Source organism: Brassica napus, chromosome C8, assembly GCF_020379485.1.
Source record: "Brassica napus cultivar Da-Ae chromosome C8, Da-Ae, whole genome shotgun sequence".
Taxonomy (NCBI): domain Eukaryota; kingdom Viridiplantae; phylum Streptophyta; class Magnoliopsida; order Brassicales; family Brassicaceae; genus Brassica; species Brassica napus.
In genome coordinates, this window is record NC_063451.1 from 31,717,963 (window position 1) to 31,730,749 (window position 12,787).

The 12,787-nt window shown below is 38.5% G+C and overlaps 1 protein-coding gene across 6 annotated transcripts; it reads left to right on the plus strand.

Moving 5' to 3' along the window:
* Positions 1–306: 306 nt before the first annotated feature.
* On the plus strand, positions 307–8,652 carry LOC106360167 (TORTIFOLIA1-like protein 4). Of its 6 annotated transcripts, none has more exons than XM_048765885.1 (9): positions 307–2,923; positions 3,016–3,377; positions 3,491–4,562; positions 4,654–5,049; positions 5,765–6,717; positions 6,868–6,921; positions 7,493–7,694; positions 7,978–8,057; positions 8,308–8,652. In XM_048765885.1, exons 1-3 carry the CDS (start codon positions 1,532–1,534, stop codon positions 3,501–3,503), a joined length of 1,767 nt encoding a protein of 588 aa, XP_048621842.1. In that variant the 5' UTR covers positions 307–1,531; the 3' UTR covers positions 3,504–4,562; positions 4,654–5,049; positions 5,765–6,717; positions 6,868–6,921; positions 7,493–7,694; positions 7,978–8,057; positions 8,308–8,652. The 6 variants fall into 6 exon arrangements, with proteins under 6 accessions (XP_048621842.1, XP_048621844.1, XP_048621841.1 ...); XM_048765887.1 differs by having other exon boundaries at positions 4,664–5,049; positions 8,296–8,652; XM_048765884.1 differs by having other exon boundaries at positions 4,664–5,049.
* Positions 8,653–12,787: the final 4,135 nt, after the last annotated feature.

A 12,787-nucleotide genomic window follows, 5' to 3' on the forward strand; every position in this document is an offset into this window, starting at 1 on the left:
AGTCAAAAGAAAATGTTAGTTTTCTGTTTGACTCCAAGTTTTGAGTCACTTTTGCAAAAAACCCTAAATTAAATAATCATGGCCATTTTAGTTGAAAAAACAGAAATATGATGATTAATATCTCTGATAAGAGAGCATCATTGATACTCTGAACAAGTCAAATGTCAAACAGAATTATAGAGCACAACATTACAACATATCATATTCAATTTGTCTTATTCACTTAATTAATTAATATATTTCTGTAATCTTGGAACTGTTCAAAGGTTCGCCAGTTAGAATATGTTCCATTGCCTGTCAGTTTTTTTATTTAATTTAAATTTCTTGTCGTAATCTAAAATAATTATTAGGTATTGGTAATTAGGCCTAGGCGTTGGGTCTTCGGGTCGGGTTCGGACCGATTCCTTTCGGATTCAGGCCGGTTCCTTTCGGATCCGGATCTTTCGGATCCGGATCTTTCGGATCCTAAATATTTAGACCCAATAAATACTTAGAAATTTTCGGATTGGATTCGGATCGGTTTTTTTCGGGTCTGGATTGGTTCGGGTCTATAATTAAAATTCCCGTAATTTTTCGGGTCCATATCGGGTCTGGGTCGGATTCAGATATTTAAGATCTAAAAAGGACATGGCATACCCAACACCATCAAATTTAGTCGATATTTGTCATATATATCTAAAATTTTACTAAATAACTTAAGTGAAACTATTAATAATTAAAATAAAACATTTTTAAACTCTAAATTTTACATTTTAAATCTTCATATTCCTTAAAAATGTTATAAAATAATAATAAATGTTGTTAACAAAAGATATTTCAACTAAATCATAAAATATTATATATAAAATAGAACACAAAAAATTATAGTTTTAGATATACATGTTTTTAAGTCGGGTACAAATCGGTTCTTATCAGGTCGGGTCTATTCGGGTCGGATTTTTCGGATCCGGGTTTTTCGGGTCCGGATCTATTCGGATCGGTTTCTTTCTATTCCGGTTTTTTCGGGTAAAAGAAATTTAGATCTAAAAAATACTTGTAAATTTTCGGTTCAGTTCCAAATGAGGTATTTTTTGGTCGGTTTCGGTTCGGATTTTCGGATGGAGGTTAAAATGCCCAGGCGTATTGGTAGTAATGCATTTGCTATTGTTGAATCAAAATCATTGATTTTGTTTTCGCCAACATTTCATTCGAATTTGTAAACATTATATATATATATATATATATATATTATAGTTTACTTTTTGTAAGGATTTAACACGACATCAAAAAGGACAGAATCTTTCTGACCTACACTATTATCTGTAAGAAAACACACCAATGAGGATTTCTTCAAATCCAATTTAGATTTATAAAGATTATTTGTTATTATTGTTAGTATTAATCTTATAATAAAATATTATCTAATTATTTATTGACATCTCTCTCTAAGTTAGTATTTAAAAAAACACATTACCCAACCGGAGTTTTATCTGCCGCCATATTAACACGTTCTTCAGAAATCTCAAACCGGAGACTCAAAAACAGAGGAAACATGTCTCTTCACGGACGATTCCCGGCGAGTCCGCCGGTTTCATTATCTCCGGCGTCTTCCTCATCGCCGAGTTCTCACTCCCCGTCGTCTCCTGACCTGAAGCAACGAGTCATCGCTTGCCTCAACAAGCTCGCGGACCGCGACACGTTAGCTCTCGCCGCGGCGGAGCTCGACTCCATCGCCAGAAACCTAACTCACGACTCCTTTTCTTCTTTCCTCAGCTGCATCCACACCACCGACTCCTCCTCTAAATCTCCGGTGCGGAAACACTCTGTCGCCGTTTTATCGCTCATGTCTCGCCACCACGGCGAGTCTCTCTCTCCTCACCTCTCTAAGATGGTCTCCACCATCATCCGCCGTCTCAGAGACCCCGACTCCTCCGTTCGCTCCGCCTGCGCCGCCGCTACCGCCGATATATCCGCTCACGTCACGAGGCAACCGTTCGCCTCCGTCGCGAAACCGCTTATCGAGACGCTGATCCAGGAAGGCGACTCGAACGTGCAGACCGGAGCGGCGGTGTGTTTGGCGGCGTCGGTGGAAGCTGCGGCGGATCCTGAGCCGGAGCAGTTGAGGAAGTCTCTTCCCAAGATCGGGAAGATGCTAAAGAGCGAGGCTTTCAAGGCCAAGGCGGCGCTTTTAAGCGCCGTGGGTAGTATCATCACCGCGGGTGGCGCGGGAAGTAAACCGGTTTTGGATTGGTTAGTTCCGGTTTTGATAGACTTTCTGAGCAGTGAAGATTGGGCGGCGAGGAAATCCGCTGCGGAGGGGTTGAGTAGAGTCGCGGCGGCCGAGGAGGAGTTGGCGTGGGAATACAAGAAAGCTTGCACGGCGGCTCTTGAAAGCAGAAGGTTTGATAAGGTGAAGAGTGTGAGAGAGACTATGAATAGAGCATTGAGTCAGTGGAAAGAAGTGGCCAATGATGTAGACGAAGCCTTGTTGTCTCCATGTACATCTTCCCTTGACGTTGGTGTCAAGTCTTCAAGACTAAAGAAGTCAACGCGTATGATCAAGAGGTCACCATCTTTGCCTGTGAATAGATCATATGTAGCAAGTAGACAACAAAAGGAGAATCTTCCAAGAAGGAACGTGACCGTGTCAGTAGCTTCTAGGGAGGAGGAGCAGGTGAAGTCAGGGGGACCAGATATAATCAAACATACAATCTCTGAGAAGGGCCGGGAAGATAAGAAAGTAGGTGGCTTTGATTGTGGTTTGAGGTCTGGTTCTAGGGTGGCACCATGCAGCGACGATGGTGATGATTCTTGTGATTCTCTTGTCAAGAATGGTAAAGATGGTGTTGATGAGAGCAGGAAAGATAGTGAGGAACTTTCTTTGATACGCGAGCAGCTTGCTATGATTGAGAACCAGCAGTCCAGTCTTTTAGACCTACTTCGGGTATACATAATTGGTCTTTAAATGTAGATAAAATGTTTGGTTTAGGAATGTTATAGATGGGTCAAACCTCACTGAAATACTTTTGGATGTAGAAATTTATGGGAAGCTCACAGAGTGGGATCCAGTCTCTGGAGTCTCGTGTAAGCGGTCTAGAGATGGCTTTGGATGAAATATCATGCGATCTTGCGGTTTCAAACGGGAGAGTACCTAAGACTAGTAGCTGTGGAGGAGAGAGTTGTTCAAAACTACCTGGTGCAGAGTTCTTAAGTCACAAGTACTGGAGAAAAGCAGAGGAGAGACCAATGCAAACCAGAAGCACAGCCAGTGAAACGGCTGCGCATGAGAATAGTTTTGACCAGGGGATGCAAAAGAGAGGTTCTGTTTTTCAAAAGAGATCAGCAAGAAACCAGTTTCAAGACTCCGTGCATACAACGCTACAGAAACCAACAACCAGGTAAAACCATCTTTTAGTTGCTTTCCTCGGTGGTTAGCTTGTTTGTATATTCAGATTGTCTACTTGAAGTAAAAGAGAGAATGCACATAAGTAATTGATCTTTTTTTTAATAGGGGAAGAGAGTGATGCGGAGATTGAAGTAAAATAGAAGCTGACCAGACTGACTCAGACGGTGACAATGAAAAATCCAAATCTCATATTCAATGCTTTGCTTCAACCGCATGTCTGCCTTGTCCACTCTCACACACATGTCATATTAAGCTTTCTCTTGTAAAAAAGAAGAAGAAATAATCTAATAAATTAATCAGCAAGTGAATCAATAGAGCTTCAAGGATTAAAGGCATGTGAATAAAAGTGATTTTTATTGTAATGTGTCATTCATTACTCATTAGAGCTATCTCAAAACCCCTCTTCGGAACTACGCTAGGTGCCAGTCGGTCGGTAACCCCAGACCTAGCAAGTTATCGAAAAATCAGAGAGTATTCGAGGATTACACATGACCTAGTTTTAAATACAGCTAAATTCTAACCTGCGCAGGATGTTTTATTTCGTTTTCATATTTTTGAACTTTTTTATATTATTGAATGTATATACTTTAAAACCAACACAATTTTATAGCAGAAATCTATAGTAGTTTTATATATTCTAGTAGTTTATATAAATATTTGTATTGTTAGATTTCATTTAAATAAAAACTATATCAAATATTTATTAAGAAACAAATTTGCAAATAAATTTTGTTTTCATAACAATGTGATATTAATTTTTTTTTCATCCAACGTGATATTAATTTATTATTTACATCATTCGTATTTTACATTTTTAGTTCTTTGTACATATTTGTGCTAATTAAAAGTGGTTAATAATGTATAATTCAAACAAATGGACCAAGCTCTAGATAATATAAAAAGACTAAGCCTAAATTTGGTACTAAACAGATTAATCCGGGAAAAAGAAGAAAATAAACATACATAACCTTTTCCTTTTGAGTTTAATGTATTTTTATCGGTGAATCAAAGTTAGCTTATTTCTCCCTTCGTCTCTTTGCTTCCCCATCGGTTTTATCAAAGAGCAAACTCCACGGAGAAGAAGAAAACCAAGACTTAACTATATTTTTGTGTGGCTCAACTAACCTCCAACTTCTAAAGTTCATATGCGAATTCAATGAAAACCAACAACCTCTAGGTTAGAGTTTCCATATTCTTTCCTTTATCTTGTGTGATTTAATTTCTCAGTTTTATTGATTTAGCATTTGTTTCTTTATTAAATATGAGAGATCGTTGTAGATCGGAGACTAATTGGTTGATCAAAACATTCAATCTAAGAAGAAAGCAGGGGATGTGAAATTTAGAGGATGAATGGATTATCATGTTGAAGATCAGGTTGAACTCTTTCGTATAACGTTATTAGTTGAATTTTAGCAAAAAAAAAAAAAGATCAGGTATTGGCATATGAAATAAAAACTCCAAACATAGAATCTAGTTAATCGGAATCGTCATACAAAGGTTAGTACTTGTTTTGTAATAAGGTTGATTTCAAATGTCTTAAATATTTTTCATACATGAAGTATTAGTATCAAAACCATCTCATAGTTATGTTATATAGGGAGATAGATATATAGAGAGATAGACAGTAGCATCCGATTTATTGAAGAAAGATTCTTAAGATTTGGGTCAGGCCTGGGCGTTCGAATCTTCGGGTCGGGTTCTGGCGGGTTCCTTTCGGGTCCGGGTCTTCTCGGGTACTAAATATTTAGACCCAATAGGTACTTAGAAATTTTCGGTTCGGGTTCGGGTCGGTTCTTCTCGGGTCCGGGTCGTTTCGGGTCTATAATTAAAATACCCATAAAATACCTGTAATTTTTCGGGTCCATATCGGGTCCGGATCGGGTTCGGGTATTTAGGATCTGAAAAGGACATGATATACCAAATTCCATCAACTTTAGTTGAATATTTGTCATATATATCTAAAATTTTACAAAACAACTTAAATGAAACTATTAATAATTAAAATAAAACATTTTAAAACTCTAAATTTTACATTTAAAGTTTTATATTACTTTAAAAATGTTAAAAAATAATAACAAATGTTGTTAACAAAAGATATTTCAACTAAATTATAAAATAATTAATATAAAATAGAACACAAAAACATCATAGTTTTAGATATACATGTTTTTAAGTCGGGTACAAATCGGTTCTTATCGGGTCGGTTCTTTTCGGGTCCGGGTCTATTCGGGTCAGTTCCTTTTTGGTTCCGGTTCTTTCGGGTAAAAAAAATTTAGACCCAAAAGGTACTTGTAAATTTTCGGTCCGGTTCCGGGTTGGGTATTTTTGGGTCGGTTCCGGTTCGGGTCTTCGGGTCCAGGTTAAAATGCCCAGGCCTAGGTCAGATTGATAAACAGAGAGATAAATCGTGGGAAGAGTAGCAAACAGAAGTACTGAAGCAATATGGATTAAAGGGGAGACAGAGAAAGGAAGAACGTAATATGTGTCTCTCAGTTTTCTTTTGCTTCTTTCTTGTTCTGAGATTTTTTTAACTTGTTTAAATAATATTTACAGCTCAAAAGGTATTCAAGGTTGTCCATGTCCCCACAGTTGATGTCACTAATCATATATGTGTCTTGTCTCATATCTCTGTCTGATATTCTAATTCTAATATATATACAGATTGAATAAGCGTTTCCTCCTTCTGCTAAGATAGCAGACCCATCGATCAATGAAGCTGACGATGAAATTGTACGACCCGGTTTTCTTAACCGGTTGGTTTGATTTCTCTTTAATTAATTTAGATTCAACCAAACCATTTGTAAAAAAAAAAGGAAAAGAAACCAAGCCATCGATTTTCCTTTATGTGTATACATATATAATTGGTTCCTTAAAGCTCAGCATCCATTTCCTTTTAGATCGTGGAAGAGAATGAGTTGATCACCATCTCCATCTTCTATACTCCTTTACGATCAATTCCCATCTCTTCATCTTTCGGTTTTGATGGCAATCAAAGGAGGAACACCATCAATGTCACCAATCACATCGATAGCCACAACCGGAGGCTTGTTCTTCGCCGATCACCACCGTATCCATCGTTGCTGATGTCCATGGAGCCATCATTGCTTTTGTTAGTGTCGTTTAGCGGAGCTGAGCTGAGATATGGAGGAGAGACGAGCGACGGAGCTGCAGCATCTCATCACCGCCGACACCGTGTCTCACCGCCACCGTCACCGATCCACACGACCATCAGGGGTGACCCACCGGCGGTGCATCCCATGTCACCGGAGACGTTTCTGTGTTGTCAAAGATTATGTCGCGTGGTTAACCAAGGAGAAGCGTGAGATCTTAGGGTAAGATTAACTCTTTCTTGCGCACCAAGGCTCCTCTCTTCCATTTGATTAATCATTTGCCACCTTTGTTGCCAACCGTGAACTTATGTCATGGTTTCATGTCTTTATGCATGCACAATTTTGTTATGCTCACATGATGATGGCGTGAAGCCGAGACCGGGTGTTTTATTCTCAAATCCGTTCCGGTTTCCGATCATGGCAAGGGTGAGGTTCTTTTCCCGAGCTTTTCTTACACAGCTTAGGACCTCGAATAAGTATAATTTATTTCTAATGTGTTCCGTCTATATGAAATCAAGTATGTCATTGTTTGCTTAGTTTTAGGTTCTTTGCTTAAACCGGAACTAGGGTGTTAGATGGTTCAACAATGCTTGTTCATTTATAATTGATAATATATATATAGTATATTGATGTGATTTGGATGTTACTCGACCATAGATGTATCGGCCGGAGACAGTACTTTGGGTGTGGTGGATGTTGCGGCACAGCGTAGTCGACCTGTTGTGCCAAAGCTTGGAGGTCGATAAATCGTCTACGGGCGTGTCTTACCGAGCAAATATTCGGTGGTGTTTTTGCCCTGTTAGTGGACAGCGAGTGTGCACCTCGTTAGGACTGTTGTGTGATCTTTGGGTACTTTAGGTACCATGTTTGCAACGTGTTAGGATTAAATTATATTATTCGGAGTGCTCTGTCCGGGTCCATGGACTTCGGGTTTAGTATCCCATACCTCATTGAGTGACTTCCCCGTTACTTACCCCTCATTTGCCCCCCCTTGCAGGTGAGACTGACGAGTATATGATATTTAGACGGATTTGGTGCTACTAGGCTTTTTATTCGAATTTTTATTTGGGCTTAGAGTGAGTGGAGTTATGTATATGGGCTATTGTGTTATGAGATATTGTTGGTGGCACGCTGTCCAGATGGGAGGTGACGGATGTCACAGAAATCTTTCAAATGTTTGATATGAAACTGTAACAGAGGTAAGAAAATGTGTCAGATGGCTGATAGAGTTCAGTTGCTATAAAGAGATTTTGAGTTAAGTTACTTAGTATTAATTTTGAGATATGCTATAAAGTAACTATTAAATTTTGTGTTAGGAAGTTCAACTATTGCCTTCCTTGTGAGTTGTATTGCTTTATTACGACTACTTGAATTGCTCTGTTAGCACTACTTGATTGAATTTCCAAAGTGAAAACCATTTACATATGTGTTTAGTATGCAACAATAAAATCTGATATCCCTTTTTCTTTTTGATCTATGAAGATTTCTATGACCCAGTTGAGGAAGATGAATTTGAACAGGATACTAAGGTCCATATATTGTTCCCAACTGAACCTCTTCCGGTAAGTTCCCAGCTGTACCTCATATACATTTGAGTTCTTTTGCATGATGCATGAATTTTTACACCCTAAAAAAAACAAAGTAGTATAAGATTCGGCATTACTTGACATACGATATATATATAATGAAAACATATTTACTTGCATGAATTTTTACACCCTTGAAAAAAAACAAAGAAGCATAAGATTCAGTTTTATTTTTCATACGATTTATGTAAATGAAATCATATTTACCTTACAGTTTCGTCTGCAGTGATGAACTCAAGAGTTTCTCCACCACTACGGGTGTTTTGCTTCCACGGATGAGGCAATCTGACACGAACTGGCCACCCGATTTTATACGCTTTGACATCCTTTAGAAGAGACATATTTTTTGCGCTCGCCATGTTTTCTGTGAATGAAGAGTGAAATATGGATAGGTAGTAGGTAATTCTAGACCCAGTATATGTATAGATGGGTGAAGAGTCTAGGTTAAGAGGGTAGATATGGCGAGCTTAGATACAGCTCGGATATCCTCTGCCTTCAATTTTATAAAGTTAATCTTATGATTGTATCTTTTGAAAATCTCTATAATCAATTTTAGAAATTGTTCAAATTCCTTGCGCAAAATATGGAAACTAATTACAAAAGGCATCATTAATTGATTAACGCTTTTCAAGGAAGATCTTGGGAGGCAATATATTAGAGAATAATAATAAGATACATGATCTTGTAGTGTTTACAAGTGAGAATAAATTTTAAAACCAGTGGCATGAGATTGTAATTTTTTAGGAAAATTCAGGGCTATTTCAAATTTGTACTTCTGTTTTAATAGATTAAGATGTAATATATTTATAATATATTTAACTAATTTTAAACATGATGATACTAGTTCTTAGATATAATTATATAATTTTAAACAGTCTTTTTTTATTCGTAAATGGTGGGTTTGATACGAAAAAAATCTCTAAATGTAGTATGTATGTGTTTGTTTTGGGTTTGATAGCTAATTATAATTATTTAGTAATGAACAATTACACAAAATCTGTCAATAATGAGTAAAAAATAATCAACCGTATTTTAACTTACACGGACGGAAAAAAAACTTAGGCGGTGCGGGATTAGGCGGTCAACGCAGAAATTAGACGGTTTTACGCGGGTCAACGCCTAGATACACCGATTTGGGCATAATCGTCGCGGTCAACCTCCGAACAGCGCCTAGGCGGCCGTGTTTTCGAACATGGCTCAAAACCATGGACAGAGAGAATGTCTAGATTTGTGTGACTGTTTGTGTTTACTCTGTCTTGTCTAATAAGATCTTCCGGGAAGACAAGAATTGTGATATAAACAAACTAAGTCTCACATTGGATTTAATAAATCCCAACAATTGGTATCAGAGCGCGGTTGACAAGAAATCTGCAAGAAGACAAAATACTTTTCGAGAGATGAATAGGTACCCTTCGAGTTAGGAATGAGAGGTGTCTGTGGCAGAGATCAAGTCAAAAGATACTGGAAGTCAGTTGTGGGACACGAGATGAATGTGATCCTTAGTTTGAGGGGAATAATGTGATATAAACAAAGTAAGTCTCACAATGGATAATTAGACAAAGAGAGTCTAATATATAAAGAGATGTCCAACTCTAATAGTACGAAGCCTTTTGGAAAAGAAACCAAAAATAAATCCATGCGAGCTTGTCAATTATGCCCAAAGTGGACAATATCGTACTAATCAAACAATATAGAGGTGGACATGAATTTAATAAATCTCAACAAGAATTTAGTGGTTGCTAGATGAAGAATTGGGACAATACACATACTTCACTTCAATCCATTTGCCAAGTCAGAAATTAAGTGAGCAGCTACTGTATTATACCCCCAACGTGTTTTGAGGTCTCTTTTCGGGCCGCCCCAGTTGGGCCCAAGTTCGGCGATTAACTTTGGTTGTAACTTGTGGACCACGCATTGTAGAATATTGTGATATTTGAATTTCAAGCGTGAATAATTACCAGAACGCATTGGTTTCAAACTCGGAGCCGCAAATGTTTGGGAACAATAATCAACTACAAAATAGACAATAAACAAACAGGCAATGGAGATAGTTCAGATGTGTAAGTTAATCCCAACTCTCTCAAGGTTTACATGTCTCTTATCAGGGTTGATCCCACTCTTGACTTCGGAAGGGCGTGAGTGATCTTAGTGCTTGATGGTTTCCATTTATTTAGTGAGAAATGAGAAGCTACCATATCCCACCATTCATTTGATCATCAGACGTTTTCTGTGCATACGTTTGATCATCATTACTCTCTGCATACACCGAGGGCTAGCTACTATATTTTGATTTTGTCTCTGAGTTGTTTGACTCAGTATGGATAATAACATGTGCATGTGGTGGATGAACAAATTATGGGCGCTATGATTGAAGATATAAGAAGTGATAAACAAGAAAAAACAAAAGCTGGGAGAACGGAATGAAGAATGTTGCTGGATTTATTGGTTTTATTGTAATCATTCAGAAAAGAAGAGCCCAACAAGAATAACATACAAGAAGAGGAATAAAATGATGAATGTATAATTGTAATGGAAGACACATTCCTCTCTTATCGTTTTTCTTGTACATCAATCATTAGTTATAATCTTATAAGTTAAAAATATATAAAAGAAAAACGAGGGAGAGAACAAAGGAACATGAGGAATTCGGCGAGGAGAGAGAGGAGCATGAGAGGGAGTGAATCGGAAGAGACGTCGCTGAGCTGACCTTAGTGCCTTGTCGGAGCTCTGGATTGGAGCCATCATCCAAGGTGGTTTCCTCGCTTGGAGGGACGACGCGCTCGCGTGGAGGCCGTGGCGTCAGAAGATCGGATTGCATGTTCGAGTTGTGGTTCCGGGAGATGGAGGCTACCACAGATCCGTCGTCGCCGGCTTTTCTCCGGGAGGTGGAGGCTCCTTCAGCTCCGCCGACGCCGGTTCAAGTTCACGGGAAGGGAGTCTTCCTTAGATTTACCTTCGCCGGTTTGGTGACAGAGTGCGGATGCTTTCATAGATCCGCGCTGCCGATGAGAAACCCGAAGCTTTTGGGTCAAGGTTACTATTGTTTGTTTAGTGCGAAGCTAGAAGTGGTTACTGTCTAGGTGGTTCTGGGTCAGGGCGGAGGAGTTCTCGTTTTGATGATGAAGCTCTCTGCCGAGGTGAAGTCGGTCAAGTCAACAATTAGGTGGTTCTCGATGCGCGCGTCTAGGGTTTTAAGCGGTTCAAAGGCGGAGATGATCTCATGTTTCGATTGATCTCTTCCGCGTGTTGACAGTGCGGGTAGAACGATGATTTCTCTAGTGGTTGGAAGTTTGGTTGTGTCGGGGGAGATCTCGATGGTTTGAGAAAGACCTCAGACACGATGTAAAAGCAAGGAAAATAGGTGGTTTCGGCGGAGGCTCTGCAGGTATCTGAGCTCCGGCGAAACATGCGGTCCGGCGATCTCTTCCGGTTTCTTCCGGAGTCGATGAAGGGCAAGTTGAGGCGGAGAAACGCATGCCGGTCTGAATGGTGCTGATCATCCCACGTGTCTCTTCTTCTGCTTCCTTGTTTCTCTCATGGGCCTTGATCGTCCGGTTTTGTAAGGTTGGGCCGAGGGGCCGTATAAGTTGTTTGGGGCTTCGGCCGTATGTTGTAGCCCGTTTATGTTTGGACCTTTGGTGTTTCAGTTGTATCTGGGCGTGGCCCATTTGTTTTTAATAATATAAATCTGATGGAAAAAAAAAAAAGAACAAAGGAACATGATTCCAGCTATTCTAAGCAACTTCTCACTACCATAAACCCTCTACCTAATCTCCACGTTCCTCATTCCCAAATCTGGTAACCTTTCTTCTTTTAATAATGACTCATTACAGAATCAATCAATATACGATTAAAAAGATCACCACTCCAATTAAACAAACTATGTTTGCTTGCTTTGCATAATTGATAATCAGTTGGGTTCCATATATACCTAATTCATCCCACTTTCTTCCTAGTATATATTGCATAAGAATACAATACTAATCTCACAAAACACACGTATACACGTAACAAAGTCAATGATAGATTAAAAGATGAAATGAAATACTTGGAGTCGGTTATATACGACAAACTTAACAACAAAATATCTCATATACCAAACGACACAAAACAGTTTACTATACCCTAAGCAAAATTGTATGTTCTTCTTGAAACTCACCGATCGAATGAACGTTGCTACTGAGGTCGGCAACGCGAGATGGATGAATAGCAATCACCCTCAGCGTCACATTCATCAAGACCTACCTTGTAATAGGACGAAAGAAGCTGATATTATTTATTTAACTAAGAGACATCACTTAATAGATTTTCTACTTTGCATTGTAAATTAGCTAACAATCCAAAAAAGGCAATCAAAGAAAAAAGTATTATTATTTTAAATTTCGAAATAGTGGTATATTAGTGACAAAACGTGATCTTCACCAAGTTTTGTTTTACCAAGGCATTATAGAACTTAAAGATTTAAATAAGAATTGCTCTCTTAATATTAACTTGAGAAAATAACTCAAAACTCAAGCTCTCAATCTCTAAACTCTATAAGTGATATCACAACTCAATATCTACTTATATAGAACTTATTTATTCCTAATCCTATTTGGTAACACAACTTTAGATAACTCCTAAACTCATTATGTTTCCTTTTCCATATCTCGGTAGGATTAGGTCTCCTTAGCTTACTCCTCAAGCTATCTTTAGTTTCAAGCTTA